The sequence below is a fragment of the Epargyreus clarus genome, unplaced genomic scaffold, assembly GCF_041222505.1.
Source record: "Epargyreus clarus isolate Ecla_fem2 unplaced genomic scaffold, WU_Ecla_fem_2.2 ptg000022l, whole genome shotgun sequence".
In the NCBI taxonomy this organism is placed as follows: domain Eukaryota; kingdom Metazoa; phylum Arthropoda; class Insecta; order Lepidoptera; family Hesperiidae; genus Epargyreus; species Epargyreus clarus.
In genome coordinates, this window is record NW_027332229.1 from 460,006 (window position 1) to 485,268 (window position 25,263).

Sequence of the window (25,263 nt, forward strand, 5' to 3'; positions counted from 1 at the left end):
CAACTAACATACTTCAACCTCTCATGTCATTTTCGCACTAATAAAATTAAAGATAGAGCTACATACTGCAGCACCAACTGTTTATCTCACCACCCCACTTACAGAAACGAGGATCGAGAAGCACACTACTAGACAAACAATTCCCCCTCTTTACGCATAATAGGTACCAACAAAGATAACTTTAGTTATTTATCTCTGATATCTTATAACTATATAAATCTGTTTAATTCAACCCAAAAATAATCATCAAATTATTAATATTTGCTTTTGACATTTCTGTCAAGTAATTGCGAGCGTACTTATACTAGGTACCTACTGTAGAACTTTCTATGTTCATAGCCTACATTCATACTTAGGAATATTTCCTTTTTGTGGCTGACAACTTAAGTAACTTAGGTGAAAAGTCTCATCGAATAGCACAGAAACAAATTAGTTGATTTATCCACAACTAAATAATACAATATTCGATTAACAATATTTTCCTATTAAACCATTATGACTGTAGTAATCTAGCTGTCCTCTCTAGTAATCTAGCTCTCCTGCAACTGTAACTGTCTCACCACGCTCAATTGGATAAGTTTATATCACTAATGTTGAATAAGTGCTAATCATAACATGATTGCTTAACCGGTACTCCTCAATCATTACTCACACTGAATTAGGCACACAATATTGCTAAATCACTATAACTCTAACACTATGATTTATTCTCAGTGAGCGACCATAAAGTACACTTGTATATGTCTAAAACTAATGATCTCAAGGGTCCTTTATGTGTAGTATCAATTTAGCTTAACTCCTTAACTTATAAAACAATTCCCTTGTTTTAAATAAACTCTAAAACGCACATAACTTTAAAAACTTAAAGGTCTGTGCCCGGGATTGAACCTCAGACTCCAGATTGAGAACTCAATTCTCAAACCAAAAGGCTACCACCACTTTTGTCTCAGACTTTGACTCTATCAGCCTTATTAATAAAAAATGCTTATTCCAAGTATAATCTAAACTCACACTTGGACTAGTTACTCCAGTAACAAAGTATTAACTCTATTTAACAGAGTTAATAGACTCCAGTGGCACCACCGCCACACCCATTTGTACCCAGTAACATCAGTATTAGGTGCTGCTGTATTCCGTTTTGAAGGGTGTGGTAAGGGATACAGACTTTTCCGAGATGTTCCAGCTTAGTCCTCAGGGGTAGCGGCGCATCTGCGGCCGAACTCTGGTAGGAATATCTAATCCTATAGGGGGTTGATTACAGATGTCCATGGGCGGCAGTAGCCACTTACCATCAGGTAGACTGTATGCTCGTCTGCTACTCCTATATTATAAATAATAATAATAAACATAAACTAACCTCAGACTAACAATTATTAGACATTATTTGTTAATAAAGACCACATTTATGAGAAATTATTTATTCTTTCAGCAATTATTTCAAACTGTGTTAAAAGAGTATACGGAAATAATAGATTTTGTAAGTCGATGGACACAAACTCAAATAAAATCAAATGTAAAGCATGGGAAGAAGTCCACAAAAGGTGATTTCCTTATCAATGTCAGTGCAAATTAAAAATATTACCCTGATAATGTCATGTCAATTACCATTGATTTACACTTTATTAATTGTTAAACTATGTAGTGACACTGACTAACTTTTACTTAAAGATTAGACTCTTGAGTAGTTTACTTACTCCCTACTACATATTTATTAATTCTGAATTTAGATATTTTTTATTACATGTTTTAAGGATACTTTGGTTCTTATAAGGCCTTAAACTCAAACTGTACTTAGCCATTTTATATAGTTTTTAAAACTCAAAATGAAAGTAGTCATATGATGTACCTATGACTGCGTCTGTAACCAAACCTCATGTTTAATTATAATTTCTTATTGGAGACATCTCGGTAATGTATCACCAAATTTCTAAATTAATAGAGAATATGCTGCTGTTCCACGCTTATACCATAAAGAATATTATTTACCGGATCCCTACAAACTTCTAGAAAACTTAACTTGTGTTATTCCTAATATGTTGTTGGTTAGCAACCGCTCCAAGAGTGCCACAAACAGCACCATCGCTACTTCCAGTTCCTCTTCTATAACCCAGTCTTTGTTGCCAAGGGTATAACATGAGTGTTAAGCGTCTGACTTCACTCCACACCATGGTTATCTTGAAAGGTTACAACTGTTACAAGTCACGTCCCTGTATGAAGCTCCTGTAGAGAAATAAAAACAACTACAGTATAAAAGACTCACCTTTGCCAACCTCATAACATTATTTGAGCGGCTTGGGCTTTATAACATTACAAGTACCATTTGAAGGTGGTAGAACCCTTTGTGGTTTGACTCCGGCGGCACCACCGCCACATCTATTTCTGCCTAATAACAGCAGTGTTAGGCGCTGCTGTGTTCCGGTTTGAAGGGTGTAGTAAAGGAGACAGACTTTTCCAAGGCGTTCCAGGTTAGTCCTCAGGGGTAGCGGCGCATCTATGGCCGACCTCAGGTAGGTATATCTAATCCTATCTGGGGTTGATTACAGATGTCCATGAGCGGCAGTAGCCACCTACCATCAGGTGGACTGCATGCTTGTCTTCTACTCTTATATTATAAAAATAAAAAAATAAGAAAAAATTGGTAATGACAAGTTTTATTTTAAGTACTGCAACTAAAATCATATAGAAAAGACTATTAAACTTGTGTAAGTAAACAAATCAAAGCATACATACAGTACACAACACACTTAGTACACATTAGTAACATAACTATTTTTGTCATAAAAATCTAGATAAGACTGACGAGCTAGCTTATAGAAGTTAGTCACTGTAGGCTGGACATCTGCCACCTCAGAAGAACCTCCAATGTAACGCCTGCTACATTTTTACTTCAAAATTCATAGGCTACTGATTAATAATAATTATCATATGCAAGTCAGCTCCCTTATTCAATGTAAAATCAAACTGCTCACCAGTGTATCAAAGCCTTACCTCAAGTGTATAACAGCTGTTAACACATGTAATACTTATCTGGTTAATGAATGCTGCTCCTCTTGCTGCTCATTTTATTACAAAAATGACTTGCAGTCACACTTGAAGGTTACATCTAGCGCTGAAAGCATTTTCTTAACTATAAATTGCACCAAATTGCCAGTCCGCTCTTAATGGGCCTTCTATTTACATCTGAATGTAATCGGCATCCTTCTCGAGATATTATGTTGCTATGTGACCAAACTCAACAACAACGTATTACTTTTCAGCCGGTACTTCGGTAATCGAATGTATTGGAGTTAATTATTAAGGATCTTCTGTATCAGAATAATTCATTTTCTCTCAACTTGCATAATATCCTTTTAAGATATATAATTACTCTCTTCATTGTGAGATAGGCACGTCATCCACTTCTGAATATAATGCTGTATTTCTTGAGTGTATCACAATAAAAGAAACATTTAGAGGAAGATGATATCTTATATATGCATGAATTAAAATGTTTGAGCGCTAAAAACAGGATAAACCTATTGATTCATATAAAATATCAAGAGATTGGTCCGTTTACCGCCATTTTTTACTAGTTCAGTTAGGTCAGGAGTTAACGAACTACGGAGCGGGAAATCGCGGATCTACTTCGCGTAGTTCATCTGTGGGGGCGCTCTTCCGAATTAGTTCATTCGCGATCTACACAAGACCGCTGTCAGTAATAACGGAGTCGTGAACCGCGTAGCTTATGTTATTCGTCACAAGATATTAAGACGGTTTATCCATTAAACATGAACGAGTTTAACATTTGGGATTATTACAAAAAAGTTATAAACAAGGTTAATATGAAAAAGTCTGAATGTAAGCTCTGTAACAATGTTTTAAATCACACGTCTTCGTTACTTAACCTAAAAATCCATTTACAAGAAGAACATGAGATACCAGGTTTACCCGTGTTTAAGGAACCGGTTACAAAAACCGATAAACCATCAACGGGGAACGTAAAACGGGGAAACAGGTAACTGATTCTTACATAATATTTGTTTTCTTTTATTTCGAGATAGTGTTGTGTCTTTGAAGTATAATTGAATGAACTTGTGAATCAATATTTACTCTAAAGTTGATCACGTATCGATAAACTGATATGTTTGTAATAATGATTTAGATGTATCATAATTATGTTAACTCGTAAGCATTTCAAATGACATTGTAATAAGCTCAATATTTCTGTTCTATAAATAAATGGTATTTTATTTCTTTCAAATAGCGGTCGCCGTCATAAAGTGTATAGTTCCAAGATGTGGAAATATTACACTAGGATCAATGAAATCTTAAAATATGCATCATGTAACTTTTGCGGCAAAGAGGTATCGTACAAAGGTACCACATCAAATTTGAAACGTCATATACGTCACTCCCATGCCGCGGTGTTGGAAGATAGTGAAGAAACAGAGATAGTTCCCGAATCGCCGAAAAGTATTCACACAGATCCCGATGCGCAGTATTTTGAATGCGGTAAGTTTATTTATTTTAGCTTGTATTTTAATATAAAAAATAATAGTTGTTGTATAATAATTATCAGATAACTCCTTTCTAGATCTTCGTCTTCAGTTTACATTTATTACAAAATAATTTTCAATGAAATATTTTTTTCCTAAAAAAAACATAAAATTATACGTCATATTAAAAATTATGTTTGCTAACAGTTATTAACGTTCCTGAATAAGTCGTTTATTATTAAATACTGTTATTTATGCATAACACATAGTCATTATCTTATAATAAAATTCTCGTGTCACAATGTTAGTTATCGTACTCCTCCTAAACGGCTTTAAAAATTTTCACCGAATTTTATATGCATATTCAGTAGGTCTGATAATCGGCTACTATCTACTTTTCATACCCCTAAGTGATAAGGGTAACATTTTTTATTTATATGGCAACACAACGTTTGATGAGCTAGTAACTATATAGGTTAATCGTTGTTACTACGGTTTTGAATGCATACATATAATCTTTATTTTGTGGTATAATGATGCAAAAGTTGATCCTAACTCATACCAATTTTCATGTGTATGTGCAGAAAAACATAAAATCTAAAAACAAACACATAGGTAGTTTACAAATAAATTATGCGATACGGCATAAATAATGAAATGGTACTCCTTGCGCTCTTCACTTGATACAAAACTGTATACAACTAGTTTTTGCCCGCGGCTTCGCCCGTGTTTAAAAGAAAATATTATAACATACTAACACAGCACACATAAAACTGAAAATTCGTACCTTCAACTTTGCTAAAGATCATCACTTGATCAAATGCATAGTTTACGATACAATCCTTATTAATATCGATTAAAATAATCGATGTTCTGAGACTTGAAGGTTACAAATAGCGCTGAAAGCATTTTCTTAACTATAAATTGCACCAAATTGCCAGTCCGCTCTTAATGGGCCTTCTATTTACATCTGAATGTAATCGGCATTCTTCTCGAGATATTATGTTGCTATGTGACCAAACTCGACAACAACGTATTACTTTTCAGCCGGTACTTCGGTAATCGAAAGTATTGGAGTTAATTATTAAGGATCTTCAGTATCAGAATAATTCATTTTCTCTCAACTTGCATAATATCCTTTTAAGATATATAATTACTCTCTTCATTGTGAGATAGGCACGTCATCCACTTCTGAATATAATGCTGCATTTCTTGAGTGTATCACAAAAAAAGAAACATTTAGAGGAAGATGATATCTTATATATGCATGAATTAAAATGTTTGAGCGCTAAAAACAGGATAAACCTATTGATTCATATAAAATATCAACAGATTAGTCCGTTTACCGCCATTTTTTACTAGTTCAGTAGGTTAGGAGTTAACGAACTACGGAGCGGGAAATCGCGGATCTACTTCGCGTAGTTCATCTGTGGGGGCGCTCTTCCGAATTAGTTCATTCGCGATCTACACAAGACCGCTGTCAGTAATAACGGAGTCGTGAACCGCGTAGCCTATGTTATTCGTCACAAGATATTAAGACGGTTTATCCATCAAACATGAACGAGTTTAACATTTGGGATTATTACAAAAAAGTTATAAACAAGGTTAATATGAAAAAGTCTGAATGTAAGCTCTGTAACAATGTTTTAAATCACACGTCTTCGTTACTTAACCTAAAAATCCATTTACAAGAAGAACATGAGATACCAGGTTTACCCGTGTTTAAGGAACCGGTTACCAAAACCGATAAACCATCAACGGGGAACGTAAAACGGGGAAACAGGTAACTGATTCTTACATAATATTTGTTTTCTTTTACTTCGAGATAGTGTTGTGCCTTTGAAGTATAATTGAATGAACTTGTGAATCAATATTTACACTAAAGTTGATCACGTATCGATAAACTGATATGTTTGTAATAATGATTTCGATATATCATAATTATTTTAACTCGAAAGCATTTCAAATGACATTGTAGTAAGATTAATATTTCTGTTCTATAAATAAATGGTATTTTATTTCTTTCAAATAGCGGTCGCCGTCATAAAGTGTATAGTTCCAAGATGTGGAAATATTACACTAGGATCAATGAAATCTTAAAATATGCATCATGTAACTTTTGCGGCAAAGAGGTATCGTACAAAGGTACGACATCAAATTTGAAACGTCATATACGTCACTCCCATGCCGCGGTGTTGGAAGATAGTGAAGAAACAGAGATAGTTCCCGAATCGCCGAAAAGTATTCACACAGATCCCGATGCGCAGTATTTTGAATGCGGTAAGTTTATTTATTTTAGCTTGTATTTTAATATAAAAAATAATAGTTGTTGTATAATAATTATCAGATAACTCCTTTCTAGATCTTCGTCTTCAGTTTACATTTATTACAAAATAATTTTCAATGAAATATTTTTTTCCTAAAAATAACATAAAATTATACGTCATATTAAAAATTATGTTTGCTAACAGTTATTAACGTTCCTGAAGAAGTCGTTTATTATTAAATACTGTTATTTATGCATAACACATAGTCATTATCTTATAATAAAATTTTCGTGTCACAATGTTAGTTATCGTACTCCTCCTAAACGGCTTTACCAATTTTCACCGAATTTTATATGCATATTCAGTAGGTCTGAGAATCGGCTACTATCTATTTTTCATACCCCTAAGTGATAAGGGTAACATTTTTTATTTATATGGCAACACAACGTTTGGTGAGCTAGTAACTATATAGGTTAATCGTTGTTACTACGGTTTTGAATGGTTGGAACTAATAGTTATTTGTTTTAAACATATAATCTTTATTTTGTGGTATAATGATGCAAAAGTTGATCCTAACTCATACCAATTTTCATGTGTATGTGCAGAAAAACATAAAATCTAAAAACAAATACATAGGTAGTTTACAAATAAATTATGCGATACGGCATAAATAATGAAATGGTACTCCTTGCGGTCTTCACTTGATACAAAACTATATACAACTAGTTTTTGCCCGCGTCTTCGCCCGTGTTTAAAAGAAAATAATATAACATTCTAACATACTTAAAACTGAAAATTCGTACCTTCAACTTTGCTAAAGATCATCACTTGATCAAATGCATAGTTTACGATACAATCCTTACTAATATCGATTAAAATAATCGATGTTCTGGGACCAAAAGATCGATTCCCCGGTTAATCGATCTTAGATCGCCATCCCTAGTTCCCGTGGGATTTCCGGGATAAAAAACTATCCTATGTCCTTTCTCGGGTCTCAGACTATCTTTGTACAAAATTTCATTAAAATCGGTTCAGTGGTTTGGGCGTGAAGAAGAGACAACCAGACAGACAGAGTTACTTTCGGATTTATAATATTAAGTAATTAGTAATAATATTCGTAAGGATTAGTAAGGATAATCTAATATTTTTTTTTTAATAATGTTTTAACCCTTAACTGCTGACAATAATTTACTAACACTAAATATGACGTTACGTCTCAGAGACGTACAGTTTTTCAATCGAATTTATACGAATAGTATTTACAAATATCGTGTTTTACTGCTCAAGTCTTTTTATGATATAAATAAAAATACGCCATGAATTGTTAAAGTACTTCTTTATAAATTTAAAATGAAGTTTCCTAATAAAAATCTTCTTACATTACTTACTAGGTTTCTCATATGATTTTGAGCCTCCAAAAGTCCAACGGTCTTAATTTGCGTTAATAACATCGATAAAACAAAAAAATGGAGCACACAAACAACTTACATTAAATATGACGTTACGTCTCACAGACGTCGAGGAGGTAATATACCTGTTCGAGCTGTTCGTTCGTACCTATACATTAAACTGTTACTGCTACTTGTATATCCATGAAACCCAAGAAAGTACCAGAAATCACAAGTTCGTACGAGTCCAGTTCAAAAATATATTTAGCGCTAAAGTAGAGTTGACGTCTCTTATACATGCGTCAGTCCTCACATTGTTCCGAGCGTCAGTCGGTAAGGGTTAAAGAAACGAATGCGTACAATTCAGTTAAATAAGTAATTCCATACAGGTATTTTCAGCCCTTTTGAAAATAAATCTGGTATTAATAGTGAAGTACTATTTTCTTAGAACATCAGTATACATAGGTATATTTCTTAGGGCCGATTTCACCAACGTCGCATAAATCTTACCTGGAATATGTCGTTAATTACTCGCGAGTAAGCCCATTTTATGTTTCACCAACATTTATCCTAGGGATAAAATCTCTATACTGGAGTAAAGTCGTATACCGCCGATTTCGGCCAAATAAGCTGCTATTCGTTGATAAGTAGTGTCACTTTTTCTGTCACAGTATTGTATCTTGTACTTATTACTTAGGTACATCATTGACTAAAACCTTGATAATTGCACACCGTCTGAACGTACCGAATAGTGAAACCGATAGTGATAACGATGATTATGTATTTCCTCGCCCATGGTGGTAAAGAACTTAAAAAAGTTCTAAACACAACTGTCAAAATAACGTATTATACGAATAAATTTAAGAATATGCAAGGCTATTGTACAAGTATACATCAAACTGTTTGTTTTACTTGGATGTATTACGCATTCATTCAATTCATTCGTTCAACATCACAGAGTTACTATGCGAGAATAAGATATCTGTAAATTAACGTGGTGAAACGAAATTCAAGTTAACCATGGAATAAATCGACAGAGTAAAGTTTTACCGGGATAGCTACTCTAGTTTAAATTAAATGTTGGTGAAATAGACCCTTTTCACATTATTTATGTTTGCTCGATTGTGTGCGGTGGTTAGAAACATTTTCGAATGTATGCTATCTCCCTAATAAATATATGTCAAACCTGTACAACAGATGGCGTAATTTACATACGCAATGTAAGATTACACGCTTTACCAAAATTGATAAGTATGTGTATGTGGGCGTAATAGTGTTGTTCATTTTCATATTTTTTAACGATTGACATCCAGTATTAAGTTGATGAGCCTAGCGTGGCAACGTAGCTTTCGTATTCAAATTACATATTAAACATATTAAAATACTATATTTTTATAGATGATTATTTATTAATATTATGAAACAAGTATTAAGAAATATAAATAAATTTACATTCTAAAGACACATATTTCGGGCTCTCTCCGCAACCTCTAATCCGTCTCAACTATATAACGTTCAGCCGGATTAGAGGTTACTCAGATCTGACCCGGTTAAAATATTCAGATCACTTAATATATGAGTTTGATCTGCAGATCAAACCTAAACAGATCAGGTCAATTCAGGTCGCGTCACAATATTATATATCAATAACTTTTTTAACTGACTTTATTAACTAATAATAAAAAAAAACATATTTTAATTCAACAATACTACAACATCGATACAATAATAATAATTACAGACATCGCTTCTTTTACTTGACATTATTCAAAACATATAAGTCTCAAACTAATAAACTTGATTTCCAATCCCGCACCATGTTAACATCGGCGAGCCCACGAGATATGACTACCGTGAATCGTTTGAATCGTTTGACCCGTTTGAGCTGCTTGAATCGTTTGAGTCACCAGAGCCAACGACTCGCACAGTTCGCAACGCGGGTCGCGAGTCATGCAGCCCGTTCAGATCAAACAGATCCATTGAGTTAATTTGACCTGATCTATGATCCGTTTCATAACTCCGACTCAACCTTATGACTCGCGATCTGTTCTGCAGCTCGCGCGATCTGTTTGAGTTGCCTATGTCTAAGCCGGATACGACCTGTCAGGAATGCATTATATCAGCAGCCAGTGTATAGTCGCCTTTTTATGTATGTCCCGCGATTATTTCGCGATGCCGCGGCCCGCGACCGAACGACTTGATTCAAACTCCATTATGAGGCTAGTTTTCCAGGGGTCCACTTCGTGGAACTCGGATTTTTTACTAATTTTCCCGGAAAATCGTAAAACCCAATTTATACTTATAAACATGTATAATTCGAATATTCCTGGACACATTTCATACATACATACAGTCAAATTACAATAAACATAAACCTAAGAATGTACGCTAAAACAGACATTGTATTTCATTTAACTAAGACCATCTAGAATCTAGATAATCACATTACATATTTGTATAAAGTTTGTAATTAAAATAACTATTAAGTATATTATTTTTATTGGCCAGAAAATTACAGTTTTATTTAAATAAATGCGCCCAGTACACCTTTATATGATCAAGCTTTAATAATTTACTTTCATATTTCAAACGAAGATCGAAATAGACTTCGATAACGCTTTTCATCAAAAGATATCTATGGTTATCTAATGGGTCTTGATCTAAAATATGATATTTCATATCATTGAACAGATGTTGGTTATTACCCAAGAGATTTAAGACAGTTTTTGCAAAAATATCCGTTCTTTTTGTTTTCATATTTTCTCTAAAATAGCTCTCAGCACTACAACACAAAGTCAAGACATTACTCGATGGGTATGTGATAAAGTCGTCGCCTGTTTGTGAATAAACCCTTTTGACAATAATGTTATTGTTAAACAAATCAGAAGTATTACTAAATAGACTTTGCACACAAAAATTACAGTTGATTTTTTCACTTAATTGTTTTACCACATGTCCAGATATATAAGTAACAATCATCTTAGATATTTGAGATAAAGGAGCAGAGTTATCCAATAGCACTGACTCTTCGTCGAAACCAGTTCCTTGATGTTGAGTACTGTCATAAATACCATCCTGTGCCAGTTCGCTCAAAATCTTATTATAGTTACAAGAACTGTTGATTTTGTCAATTGTGGAAGAGGTAGATAACACTGTAATTCTATCTAATCCGTAGCAATTGCCATTTTCGCTAATTTTTATTTCGGTGTTGCATAATAATCTTTTGTAGGCGGCGATAAAATTTTTAACAGTAGGTTTGATATTAAAGCCCCCATTTGAACGAATGGCTCCAAAAAATGTTTCGAAATTATCCTGTGACAGTTTATATACAGGAAGATATTGTAGGCAATATTTTTTTTCTATGAGAGATGCATACATACATTTTAATGCAATTACGTTTGTTATGAAACCCGAAAAAACTAAACGTCTTTGGGTAGTTATTAGTAGCCTGCCATCTTGACATTTAAGAGATAGAAAGTATTCGGAGATTTCATCAAGTTTGTTAAACACTTCGGCTTTATTACTTGGACACGGTGGCTTTTTAAAACCTAAATTATTTACATTTCTCGAATTAAAAATATCGAATATATCATTTACATGATGAAGAAATTGCACTGTTGGTCCCGAATCCTTAAATTCCGCCATTTTTAGATCGTTTTCACAAACATCTATAGCTACAGCGACTGACCTACTTAACAATTGTGTAGCGACTTTTATTTTTTGGGTATTGAAATTAATATGTCGCGCAGTTAACTTGTCAGCAAGACACAAGCCCGCATTTCTCTGTAAACTCTGTAATTTTTCCACAAATTTAAAATCAATTTTGCGTCCGGTACTGTCGTAAAAAAATTTTTGATCTCCAAAGTAATTTCTTAATAATTTAATAAGATGGCATGGATCAAACAAAACAAAATATTTCCTACTTTTATAAATAAAATATGGTTTATATGGGCCCGTAGTCACAGATGCACCGAGTGATTGCACCATATTTAAATTAGACGCGATTCCGTCAAATTTTATTGAAATCACATTACAATTTGCATCGTTTAGTAGATCAAGGCATATTTTCAACAATCTGGCTTTTTCAGATGCAGTGAAACTTTTACCTGGAAAAAACCCAACAGGTAATTTCCAATGCCCATTTACAGCTACCACCATAAATACGAGTATTTCTGTTGCGACGTCTATCTCCTCACCAAATAAATCGTTACCAATGTTTACGTATCCGTAGTGTTTCCTATCGACTAGTTCTGGCTCTTCTCTAATTTTAATTTCATCAAAACATAGTGACACATAAACCGGACGTATTTTTGCTAATTCTGATATAGTATTTAATGATTCTTTCGTAAACCCCGGCTCGCAACCTAAACGTGAATACCATTTTCTTAACGTATTTACTTGAGGTAAACACAAATTAAATTTATTCCTAATGTACGAATAACACCTAGGACTATAAAAGTGTAACGTAAGCGCGAATTCTTTAAGCCCTTCGTTGTATAAAGCTGTTTGACTAGTTTGTTTATTTTTTTTACTATTTACCCTGTCTACTAATTTTTGCAGTAAATTGTTAGTACACGCGACTTGAACCTCATTGCGATGGTCTCTAAGCTCACGGCTTTCATTAATTTCTTTGCGAACTTCCTCCACAGTTATTAAAGGTTTCTTCATTTTAATTTTTTCTCTTAAATTTGTTAAAATGATATTTTTTTCCGCAATTCTTCCGATAAGTTTCGTATTTCTTGGATAAAGTATTTGTCCTTGAGCCGAAGGTCCAGGTGTGGGTTGTAGACTTGAAGTCTCACAGATAATATCTCTATTGATATACGAAGTTACCGACAGTCTTGATGGCAAAAAATTGAACGGCACGAATAAAGTAGGTATTGCATCTTTCCTTAATATACGACGACAACTTCTTTGTATAAAACATTTATCCTCAAAATGTCTGCTACATATTACAGATGATTTTATAGGAGTCCATTGTGGCCGATTTATTATTCTTATCCACTTTTCTCGTAGCTCACTTGATCGACTTGGTATCCTTAAAAAGATAGGTGATACAAATATTATTCGAGTTATAATAACAGGTTATTTGACACTAAAATTCAGAATATGTAAATTCCGATACAATCCGTCAACCAAGTTTATTTCCCGTTTACCCATAGGAAACAAACACTATCGCGTTCATCGATATACTACTAATAAGAAGTAGGTAAGTCATACACGTTCGAAATTTGGCACATGATTTAATATTGTCTAAGTAGTGAAAGGTAAGTAAAATAAAAAACGTGCGTGTGTGCTGTCAATGGAGATTCGCTCAAGTTTTCGCTCAAGTTAGTAGGCGTATAACCTGTCTATAAGTATAAAATGTCATTGATCGCGTTTATATTATTTTTGTGATGCATGTAAAGATCTTTATATTATCGACACGATATCGATATAATGTGACGTCACCATTTTATCAAGCCCTAGCGTAAATTAATAATTATCGTATATATTTTGGTTATTTTACATCTAGCTATAAAATATATGTATTTATAGCAAAATAAATTAATATGAAATTGTAACAACAATGTATGAAACCAAATAATATGAAATTTTGACGAAATATTGCTAAAATACTGTGATAGAAAAAATGTATTTACCTGTGAAACGTATAGTTCTGTGGATTATTTTTCCTTGTAACGGTACACTTGATAATAGAGCAAGACACCATTGTAACAAAAAATCGGCAATATATTCAAACTAGTATTAATTTTGATAAAGTATAGAAACGTCCGTACTCGAGGGAGCTTAAGGCCGTATATTCCATAGAACACCTATACTCCTAACGGACTATACACAAAGAGATAATGACATGGTATGACGTTTCTTGGCGTCTGTTGCCATCTCTTTTCCTCTAGTAGATTGTCTGTATGGGTTCACATATTTCTTTCTCACGCTTTGTTGTTGGTCGTAGTTAGTAGTAGCACGGTACAAATAACGGTATAGATCCTTATACTGTATAGTCTATGATTTCAAGAAGGTTTTAAATATAAGAATGAATAAATTCAGTGTCAGTGCTTATTATTGTGTTGTTAAATCAGAGTTAATTATTGTATACTTAAATACCTTATTCCATATACTGTCAACTGTATTAAAAATAAAACTGATACTAACAGTGAAGTATTATTTTCTTAGAATAACAGCAATATACATATAGGTAAAAATTTTATTCACATTATCTGTTGACTCGATCGTGTGCGATGTTCTAAACTTTTTCGCACGTGTGCTATCACCTTTATAAATATATGTCAAACTTTAACAACAGATGGCGTCATTTACATAACGCGATGTAAACAAATCACAGTGTGTTGATAATTCACAATAAACAAAAACTTTGTGACACTGTTGATACATTGTATTTGTTTACATTACTATACTATTATTATTGATATCGTTTTCCTATTTATCCGTATAACATAAAGTGAAAATAATAATAATTCACGGCAAATATCTGCTATAAAACTCCACACTTTCGACTCCTACTTAATAATTAACATTCAAGTAGTTATATTATATTATTTTATTATAACTTTCATTCATGAGCGGTAATAGTTCTACTTATCAATCAACAGTTTGTTTTTGTTTCTCTCTTACTTCAACTTGATAGATGTGTGGGAAAGAGATAGAACACAGTTACGAATATCGATTTTGATAAGACAACGTAGTTACACGGGCCGCGTGACGTTCGCTCATTACGAGTATTAATCGTTAGCGTTATTTAAAAAAACGAAAATGAGCGACTTTAATATTTGGGATCATTACGAGAGAGTGGTAAACACCTCAGAAATGAAAAAATCCCGCTGTATAGCGTGCGGGAAAGTTCTGAGTCATACATCGACGATATATAACCTAAAAACACATTTACGACTGCAGCATCCAGAACTAATATCTGAGGAGGCTTTTTTAGAGAAATCAAACTATCGTACTACGCGGCAGACGAGGTCACAAAACATGTTTGTATGGGAATATTTCACTAAAGTAGATGGGTCGGACAAAATGGCGCTTTGTAAAACTTGCAATAAGCAGTTTTCGTACAAAGCGACGATTACGAATTTGAAGTCTCATTTACTTAACGTACATGTTGAGGAATTGGAAGTTGGTACGGAGAAAAAGGAAGAGGAAGGTGCCGAATCACCGAGTAGTATCCACACGGATCCTGAGGCGCAGTTCCTGGACCCCACACTTGGTAAGTACTAGTAGCTCTGCTCTCAGATTCAGAGATTTGCAGTTTCAGACACTTTTTCAACTTAGCGTTTATGTTGAATATAAAAACCTTTCAAAAATGGTACTGAACAAGAAATATTGTTTTTTATACGAATCAAACGACCCGCGTGGCGGAGCGGTCACCATACCGGTCCGACGCGAAGTCCCGGGTTCTATCCCCGGCCAGACAGACATCTAAATGATGAATTTAGATTTCTGTTTCTGGGTCTGGGTGTTGTGTATTCGTCTGTGTGTGTTCATGGCAGCCACGACACAGGGAATCCTAGTGAGGCCTGTGAGTGTAGAAAGCGTTTAAAATAAAATACATAAACGAAAATGAAATGACAAAGCAGTGTTACTTACTGCAACTTAAAAGTTCGAGTAAACTCGAGATATTATTTAAAAAATATTTTAACGCCTGAGTAGGCGTACATCCCTATAGTTGTTATAACGGACTAACATTATTATTAATTTAATAAGTTACTTAGCTATTTATTATATTAGTATAAGATCAAGGGCTATTTTCTTTTGAAGCAAAACACACTGTGATTCATCTAAAACAAAGTTTTATTTATTAAATACAATATTTACATTTACATCATCGATATACTACTAATAAAGACGATTTACATATAAAATATCAACTAAAGCTTACTTACCTAAAACAAAGAATCGACAATTAAATGTCCATGCTTACTATTGTTATTATAATACTCGTAACTTAAATCTTATTTTACGTATTTAAATCAAACTAATACACAAACATAGCTAGGTTTTCAAGAAATTATTAAATAACATTGAAAAATACGACTTTTATACTACATTCTCAAATGACAATGTCATCAAAGCTTATATTAGTATTATAATGATTGCTTGGTGGGTTCTTTATTAGTTGTTGTAGTACATTCCTAAGATCCTTACTTCCTAACTAATATTATAAACGATTGTGAGTTTGTTTGTTACACTTTCCCGACTTAACTACATAAACGATCGTCATGATTTTTTGTACACATGTTGTCGGGAGTTCAAAGGATATAGGGTACATTTTATCCCGATAAAAAGTCAATTCCCGAGGCAAAAATATAAAATGTGACTGTAAGAGAAGCCGCGAGTAAAAGCTAGTTATTTATACTTTTATAATGGAAGTCTAAATTTTAACAGAATATAATGTAATTGCGTATTGCAAAAACAAAGAAAAGGTGTAGCAGACGAGCATGCAGTCCATCTGATGGTTAGTGGCTGCCGCCCATGGACATCTGTACTCAACCACAGATAAGATTAGATATTCCTAACTAGCCTAACCAAGGCACAGATGCACCGCTAACACAGTCACAGTGACAAAATCACCGTTTTCACTCGTATCTAATGGTGACATGGCAAAAGAACAAATATCTAAGTCGTTCCATCATCTATCTCTGTCACTCATATACTCACGTCTCGACAGTCTTGATAACCATTCAACCACAATTGGTGTTGAGTCCAAGTGACTTAAGTTAGCGCTAAAACTTGCGCTTTTTTAAGTGTTTATACAGTGTAGTGTTTGAACAACATGACTGATACACGTAAAAAGAAAAGTAGTTATTTGTGGAACTATTTTCAAGACGAAGTCATAGAAAAAATTGCTACCTGCAGTATATGTCATACTAAACTAAGCTATAAATCTTCTATATCAAACTTAAGGAAACATTTGGACCGTAAACATCGTGATATACAAATTTTGGCACATAATAATGCTAATGAAACAGTTTCAGGTAAGTAAACACAAAACGTTAAAACTCGTACCTAAGACAAATTAATAAATTGCTTTTTAAAGCGTACCGTGATTTCAAGGACTACTCATTGACGTGACAGTGTCACCGTGACTTTTCATTGTTATTTTTTGGAACTGGAAACCTGACGTAACATATAGTCCGCGTAAAACGCTAGTCTGCTCAGAATATAGAAATGAATCGCGTCGCAATAGCAAATTGTATGACTACACCTGCTCGCAACAACTTCAGAGCGGACTAGCAGTTTAGCGAGAACTATACGTTGGTTCGTTTTTTCTCTTGCGTTCTAGCCGCAAGAAAAGTGTTTGCAACGCGTACAAAATATAGCTATAACTTAACATATATATTTTTTGCGTTGTGTTGCGTTAAATAATCGTTATATGCATGTTGTATGAATAACCATTGCGAGCGAACGTTATTTAATTTATTTGAAAAATACTCTGTTATTGAACATACATTTTGAATAACTGTTTGTGTATTAAGTAATTTGCCTTGAGCCATGCCGAATAAAAGAAATACTATAATCTGGAATTACTTTACACGGCATGGTAAAGATAAAATCGCGACTTGTAATATTTGTCAAAGTGAAATATCATACAAAACAAACATAAACAACCTCAAACAGCATTTAAAATGTAAGCACCTCGAAGCTTTTAATCATCTGCAATCCGCATCCGCAACTATTGAAGTTTTTACGCCATTGGGAGGTAATGTACCTATAGATTATAAACGTTGTCTTTGCAAAATAAAAGTAAAATTGTATAAAAAATGCAACTACTAGGCTTTTGAACAACAATTATGACCTATTCGATACTTGTACCCAACGACAACAGGAATAGGTACACATTTATTTACAACGTTTCGTTATTAAACTTCGACTACTTTGTGTATTTATTGATCACTGTAAATTGTAAGTTTCTATTATTATAAGTATTGTACTGTGCACTATGAACATAATATAATGCGTAAACCCGAACTTATTTTTATTAGTTATCGTTAAAATATCCAGTAAGGTATCACATGCTATTAATATTTACATACTTCATGAATAATTAAAATATTTACCTCTAACAATGGTCTAACATGAGGAGTTTGTTTGAAAAACAAAAATAAATAAGTCATTTTTATTAGTTATTGTTATGTAAGAATTACCTGATGATTTGTCGTTACTGTCTATGACAATTTGTTAAATAACCAATAACTAACTAACATACATTATTTACTTACATATGAAATGATATTTACAAATTCAAATTCCTACATTTCTGTCCTTTAAAAGAAGTAACCAATGCTGGTGTGACTGTTTGGGCGGGTATGGTACATCTATTTCAGTTATAACTGCAATCCTATCTTGGATTGATTAGAGATATCCATGGGCAGTCAAGATTGCTTACCATATGTGCTTCTTTACTACTTGTATATGAAAAAACGTAATCCTAATAAATGTCAAGGGATACATACTTATCCGAGGCATTCCAGCATAGTCCTTGTCACCGTTATTCTAAGAGATTGTAAATAAAAATGCTAATTATAAAGGTTAAAATTTAATACGTAGAAGATAAAAAAAAGATTAAAAAGATAGGGTTCGCACACTAAGTTAGATCGAAGTTCCGATGCTAAAATGCTACTGTCCTGGCTAGCGGAGGTTTGATAGATAGCAGCGGTAGCAGTTAGAGCGGGCAGCTTGATTTCTATCTCGAGCCGACAGCAGCGTACACGCGCTCCTTTGTAGGTCCGCAAGTTCACCAGACTTGATCGTACACAATTCAGTAACCAGTCTTGCGCTCCACAATGAGGCCGTGTAAAAACCCTGGAACGGCATATGACCACATATTTAATTACAGGTAACACTTCAACTGCCACACCCATTCGCATCATATTTTGCACCACCATGCTAAGCACAGGAAAAGAGCATAAAGCAGCGTCTAGGATGAGGCAGTCCAGGTTAGGTAGCAGTTACATTCTCAAGGACAGCGCTGCATTTATGGGTTACTACTGGTGAGAATCTCATCTTGTCTGGGTTCAACCATAGATGTACACAGGCTGCAGTAGCCACTTATCATCAGCTGGATTACATGCTCGTTTTCAGAATATATTAATATATATTGGATTATCAGGAGGATGGATTATCAGCCTTGTATCAGGAGTGTCAAACGCTGCTGTGTTCTGGTTTGAAGGGTATGGTGAGGGAGACATACTTTTCCGAGGCGTTCCAGCTTAGTCCTCAGGGTATGGTTGATATTGGTACTATAATAAGTTAAACTAGTATAATTCAAGTGAGTTGTAAGCAATGAATTACTTTTATAAAAAAAAACATATAGGTATAGCCCAAAATTAATTACAATAAAACACCTATTTGTGAAAATTGGCTCAGTAATAACCACTGAAACTTTGTTTTTATATATCATAAACTTATTACAATAGAAATCACTATTATTGATAAGAGTATATAAGAGCAGAATTATGTCTCAGTTTTTTCTGTTTTGTAATATAGGAGTAGTAGGCGATTATGCTACACCTGATGGTAAGTCGCTACTGCCACCCATGGACATCTGTAACAAACCACAGATACAATTCCTACCTGAGGTCTCTCCTGAGGCTTATGCTGGAATGCCTTGGATAAGTATAATTGCATTTAATTAAGTTATTATTCGGTGTTTTTTTTTTACAATACCCATTTAATATATTTAATAGTTATTATGACATTGAATTATTGTTTTTATAGTTGATTGAATTTGTGAAATTGTTTTTTGCATTAATTGTAAAATTTGAAATTAGGTGAACTAACGACTTGGGGCTACCTGTAATGTTAGAAGTCTCTTTTACCACACCTGTCAAACCAGAACACAGCAGCGCTCAACACTGTTGTTATAAGGCAGACAGAGGTGTAGCGCTGGTGTCACCGGAGTGGAACCACAAAGTGATTGTTCCACTTACAAAATTTCAAAAGTTTGTACCAATTTGACTTGTATTTCATATTTACCATGTCATAACTAACAGATGATATTTATATATGAAATTAATATTTGTTGTTGTACCTGCTTAATGATAATTAACACTTCTTTGGATAAAAAGTTCTTATAGATGTATGAAGCATACCAATTGACACTTGGCTACGTGGGCTTTCTCATTGTGAGGGAGACCTATAACCAGAAATAAGAAAATGATGATAGAACCCTCTGTGTTTTGACGACCACCACCGCCACCGCCACACTTATTTCAACCTTGGATCAGGAGTGTTAAGCGACGCTGTGTTCTGGTTTGAAAAGTGTCGTAACGGCGGCATACTTTTCCGAGGCGTTCCAGCTTAGGCCTCAGCGGTAGCTTGGTAGAAATGACGTCGTAATTTGGGATTTTATCATTTTATACAATTTGAATCAGTGTTTTTGATTACTAAGCTAGGTGTCAACTGTCAAACAAGACAACAGTGTCATGTTATAAACTTTGACAAATCGGCTGCTTGGTCGTACAACAGTGTACTCGAACGAAACGGTAGAGTTGCCCACTAAAATCGGTATATTCAGACCCGAAATCGGTATATGACACAACAAAAATACAATATTATTCAATTTTGACGACGTTTCGGTTTGATAAATTAAATTCATCCCCAAATAGTTCATTATAAGGAATGTTGAAAAGTCTTAAGAATTTCGTCAAAATTCGGAAAAGAAAATCTGGATAAACCGCATACTCTTAAATCATGGATAAATCAATGCGTTTCTTTATTTCAGTAGGACAGAACTACATTGATTGAGCCAATGTCGGTAGAAATACAAAAAAATCGAGAACATTTGTGTTTCACACTTACTTAATATTGTCGACGTGAATCGATTGTTACAATAATGGACTATTTTTATATAATAATTGATTTTTAATAAAAATACCCAATCAAATACTTAATTACTTAAAATAAATATTGATTAAGCCTTATCTTATCGAATATAACTTTGTTTTTTTTTGTTTTTACCACGCTTTTAATAGCTTAGGTTGTATGTATGGATGTATGTATGTAACGGAATCTTTGTACTCGATTTTTAACCACTTTGAACGGTCCGATTAATTAAAAATTTTGAACAATTATGAAGAACCGATGACAATATACGATTTTTATAACTTTATCCCATTCTCCTCATCAGGATTGTCCGGAATCAGGATTAATGATTTTCCTTGTGCGCTTTTAGCGTGGTTTTTAGTTATTAAACTATTTACCTAAATTTTTATACATATATTAATATTCTGTTATTGAAAATATTCTGCGGGAGTCAGAACTTTGGAGTGAAAAAAAACAGCCTATGTATACGAAAATTGTTATTTAATTGAATTAGAACGGAGAGACTAAAGGCACGACACGACAGTTAAAGTTTATTATTTCCCATATATAACTTCCTTCACAACTTTTATTCTCTTCTAATAAATTATTCCAAAACGTTATGTCAAAAATTAAACAGTATGTCTTTTTAACGCTATATACCGCAAAGGAGCTTAGATTATATTAAATTAAAAGTAAATATAATTTACAAAACTACACATAATGAAGAACACACGTGTTTTCTTTACATCTTGATAAATATAGTATTCGACTACTTAGTTACTTTTGACAACCATGATTATGATTGCCTGTGACGCCCCTTCTCGGTGTAGATGTGTATTCTGTTGTACATCTTTTGTCTATGGTAATGCAAGATATTTTCTATCAAACGATACGTCAAACTATGAACCCGACCAAGTCGAATTTGGTCGCCTGGTTGGCGATCGATCATATAGTATTTAAAGCATTGCCAATAGCTCTCATGAATTTTAGTTTCACACGAAGTCTAGGCTATTGCTGTCTCGCTTATTTATTTCCTGTTGGAGGTCGTAACGAGCATGGTCTATCACTATCTCCTTTCTTTTATATCTATTTCATTTTCACAACGATATTATCAGACAGATATATCACAGCAGCCTAATAAAGCCGACGTCTTTGTAGACCGCAAAATATATCAAGAATGATGAGATTAGCGACGTTCAAAACTATTACAATGGAATTGTTGACACTGCGAATAATGTCGATTTTAAAGTACTTTGATACGAAAAATAGATATTGAATATGTTTTAAATGAAGATTAATCGTGTGCGTTGTTAATATTATGTGTGATGTGATAAACAAAAGCCAGTATGGATGTTTTGCCCAACCTAAATCTTTTCCGCGAATTGCAGTACGTTACTGAGACAGGTCACTTCGAACGGAAACTGTCCACGGAAGACAACTGGCAGCAGACGTGCTACGAATCGGGGCAGTGTCTTGAGGAACCCCGTGAAAATCTACCGAATCCCGTAGATTTAGATGTTCCAACATCACCGCAGTCGCCATCTCTGAAAAACAATCCTAGCATGCCTGATCTGAACCATACACCGATACAAAACAAAAAGAAGCGCACTGCGAGGCGAAAAACTAAAAAACCTACAAAGCTGACGCCGCCAAATTTAATGTGTTCGGTGGTGATGCTGCCCGATCCGCTGACGGAGGACAACGAAATAAAATTCGGAATAGGAGTCGATCCACCTGTTGCGCGTCGTGTCCGCGGGCCACAACGCAATCCGGGCCCTCGTCGCGACCACCGCTGCGACTACCCCAACTGTGGGAAGGACTACACAAAGAGCTCGCACCTCAAAACACACCAACGCACGCACACAGGTGAAAAACCCTATGAATGCTCCTGGGCTGGCTGTGCCTCGCGGTTTGCCCGCTCCGATGAGCTCACAAGACACTTCCGCAAACACACGGGCGTTAGACCTTTCCCCTGCCGTCACTGTGAGCGCCGCTTCTATAGGTCCGATCATCTCGCAACTCATTTGAAGCTTCACGAGTGAGAGAATTAGTTATTAAGGAACCAGGAGTGGTAATTATAAATAGGTATATCGAATGTGAATCTCATACCGAATTAGTGTGATTCTGTGATGTTATGGCGCTATGTACAGTAATATTTAAGTGCGTATTGTTGTTTTCGCTATGCTATTAAATTATTGTGCGCCAGCCTGCGTGCATATGTAATGTGTTCGCAGTGTTATAACACGAAGTAAATAAATAATGTCAGCCAAATTAACACTAATGATGGCCAGTGGTTTAGTAAATATTTTTTTATAATTAGCCGTATAATATTCGCAACGCTATTATATATAAAAATCCTCTCAATATTTTGTCCTACGTAGTCGAAGAAAACATATTTACCATTTGTTATTGTATGTTTTAGTTATTTATGATGTTTTTGACGTTTTAAGGCTCGGTGGTGAAGCTGCCGCGCGCCGAATATTGTGCCATGGTTGTGTTGAACTATGTATCCATTCCTTAGCGGTAGGTCGTGTGATATTGATCGCGGGCTCAAAGTCTTTTGCGCATGCGTTTTTCTTGAAACTTGCAAATAGAACGTTACATAATATGTAGGTGAGTTTCATATGGGCTAGGAATTTGCAAAATGTTACATATATGAGTGCAACATATATGAATGCCAAAATGGCGACAGGATTACACTAGGTTCTGTAAAAAAGTGATGTAAAGTACCACCTACTTATTTAAATTAGCCTATATAAGAAAAACGACTTCGCCGTTATTCCCCAAAATATGTGTAGCACAAGTTTAAACCAAAGTGATTTATTTTCAAAGTTAGCTAATAATTATCTTATTTTTACGGTTGTTAACTAAGCAAAATCGCATGTTGTACATCAAGTTATTTACACATATGTTATATACTACTTATAACATTAGGTTAATATAAATTTGGATCCTAAAAAAATATATTTTACACCTAAATCCCTTTACAATTTTCGTGTATTTAACAAAAATTTATCGAGTGACAAACAAAAGAGATAACTGTACTGAACTATTTTCCCTTTTCCTATAAATGTATAGATTATTACAGATTCAAATAGCTGTATTCATGCTTGTATAATAAATTAAAGTAATTAATTTATGATTGTCTACGTTAAAAAACAGAATGGATGTTTTAGAAGAAATATTTGATGTTTAATCGTGATTTTACGTGTATTCAAGTTTAGAATTTATAAAATTATTAATATACTTTATATTGTCGTTAAATACAATTTAATATATAGTGTTAGCAACTTTTAAATATATCTTTATCACAATGATTGATAATAATTACATTATTAACTACACAAATGTGTAAGTAATCAAGTAATTTAATACATACTTATTACATAATTGCCTATGTGTTAATCAATGTCAATATTTTCTAAAACTACATCTATTAAAAAGTAATATCAAACATAAAAGATGAATATTAAATGATGATTTTAATATTAAAAATACGATCAGTCTTATAGTCTGATAAACAGCTCATATCATTACTCACCACAATAATAAATGTGTCTGAACTAAATGATTTTTATTCAGTTTCAAACCCTTTATCGAGTTTTGCCGTAACTATTTAACTGAGCTATTTAACATTTGCAGACAATCACTGTTAGCTAACTTCTCTGTTTACTTATAACATGCAGTACAATCATGTGTATTAATTTAATTATTTACTTACTTTATTTATCCACAGCTTAATTTATTTATGGTATTAAAGTAATAGTAAAAAGACGAAACAATAACACAAGTAATATTGAGTTGAGTTGAGGTTTTTTAAGCGCGTCAAACTGCTAGTCCGCTCTGAAGTTGCTGCGAGCAGGTGTAGTCATACAATTTTCTATGGCGGCGCGACTCATTTCTATATTCAGTTATGCTAGCTATGTTATGAGAAACCTTGAGTATGTTATATTCTGGAATAATCGCTTACAGTACCCTTACCAGGAGTTGTTACGTTTTGACAAATATGACTGTTTTGGTATTTGTTTACGTATTTTCCCATACAATTTCCAATCAGCGTCCCTAGCGGATTGTGTCAGAACTTGGAAATAGTATGGGCCAATACGTAAACAAATACCAAAACAGTCATATTTGTCAAAAAGAAAAAACTCATGGTAAGGGTACAGGTAACCCTATATTCACAAAATACAAAGATTGTAAATTGAACAGTGAAATTTAGGTTCGTTGTAATTATGTTCATAATTCTATAAATACCGCCTCATTATCACTTGTGCTCATGAATATCAAAGAATATTTTCAAATTATTGT

At 34.0% G+C, this 25,263-nt stretch overlaps 2 protein-coding genes and 2 long non-coding RNA genes across 8 annotated transcripts in view; 2 read left to right on the forward strand and 2 right to left on the reverse strand.

Annotated features, from left to right (window-relative positions):
* The window catches only part of LOC140751235 (uncharacterized), a 92,619-nt gene that overhangs the window by 5,505 nt on the left and 61,851 nt on the right, over positions 1 to 25,263 (forward strand). Inside the window, exons 1-2 of one of the 5 annotated variants that reach the window (XM_073085109.1) lie at positions 5,964 to 6,258; positions 6,508 to 6,755. The exons of 2 other annotated variants lie outside the window; for them this stretch is intronic. In XM_073085109.1, coding sequence (XP_072941210.1) covers positions 6,032 to 6,258; positions 6,508 to 6,755 — 475 coding nt within the window. In that variant the 5' untranslated portion in view covers positions 5,964 to 6,031. Of the gene's footprint in view, positions 1 to 5,963; positions 6,259 to 6,507; positions 6,756 to 14,829; positions 15,359 to 16,867; positions 17,127 to 25,263 lie in introns of those variants that run through there. 2 more of the 5 variants (XM_073085110.1, XM_073085120.1) reach the window with 2 other exon arrangements.
* On the reverse strand, positions 1,403 to 3,626 carry LOC140751249 (uncharacterized). Its single transcript, XR_012103285.1, has 2 exons — positions 2,989 to 3,626; positions 1,403 to 2,220 (listed from the first exon to the last, which is right to left on the reverse strand). It is a non-coding gene; the product is annotated as an uncharacterized LOC140751249 (long non-coding RNA).
* Positions 18,673 to 20,629, reverse strand: LOC140751250 (uncharacterized). Its single transcript, XR_012103286.1, has 2 exons — positions 20,244 to 20,629; positions 18,673 to 18,954 (listed from the first exon to the last, which is right to left on the reverse strand). It is a non-coding gene; the product is annotated as an uncharacterized LOC140751250 (long non-coding RNA).
* Positions 21,084 to 24,681, forward strand: LOC140751243 (Krueppel-like factor 6). Its single transcript, XM_073085130.1, has one exon. The coding sequence runs from the start codon at positions 22,302 to 22,304 to the stop codon at positions 22,995 to 22,997; it is 696 nt and encodes a 231-aa protein (XP_072941231.1). The 5' UTR covers positions 21,084 to 22,301; the 3' UTR covers positions 22,998 to 24,681.

Excerpts from the sequence above, each read along its gene's own strand:
- LOC140751243 (XM_073085130.1), top strand. The coding sequence starts at position 22,302 with ATGGATGTTTTGCCCAACCTAAATCTTTTCCGCGAATTGCAGTACGTT.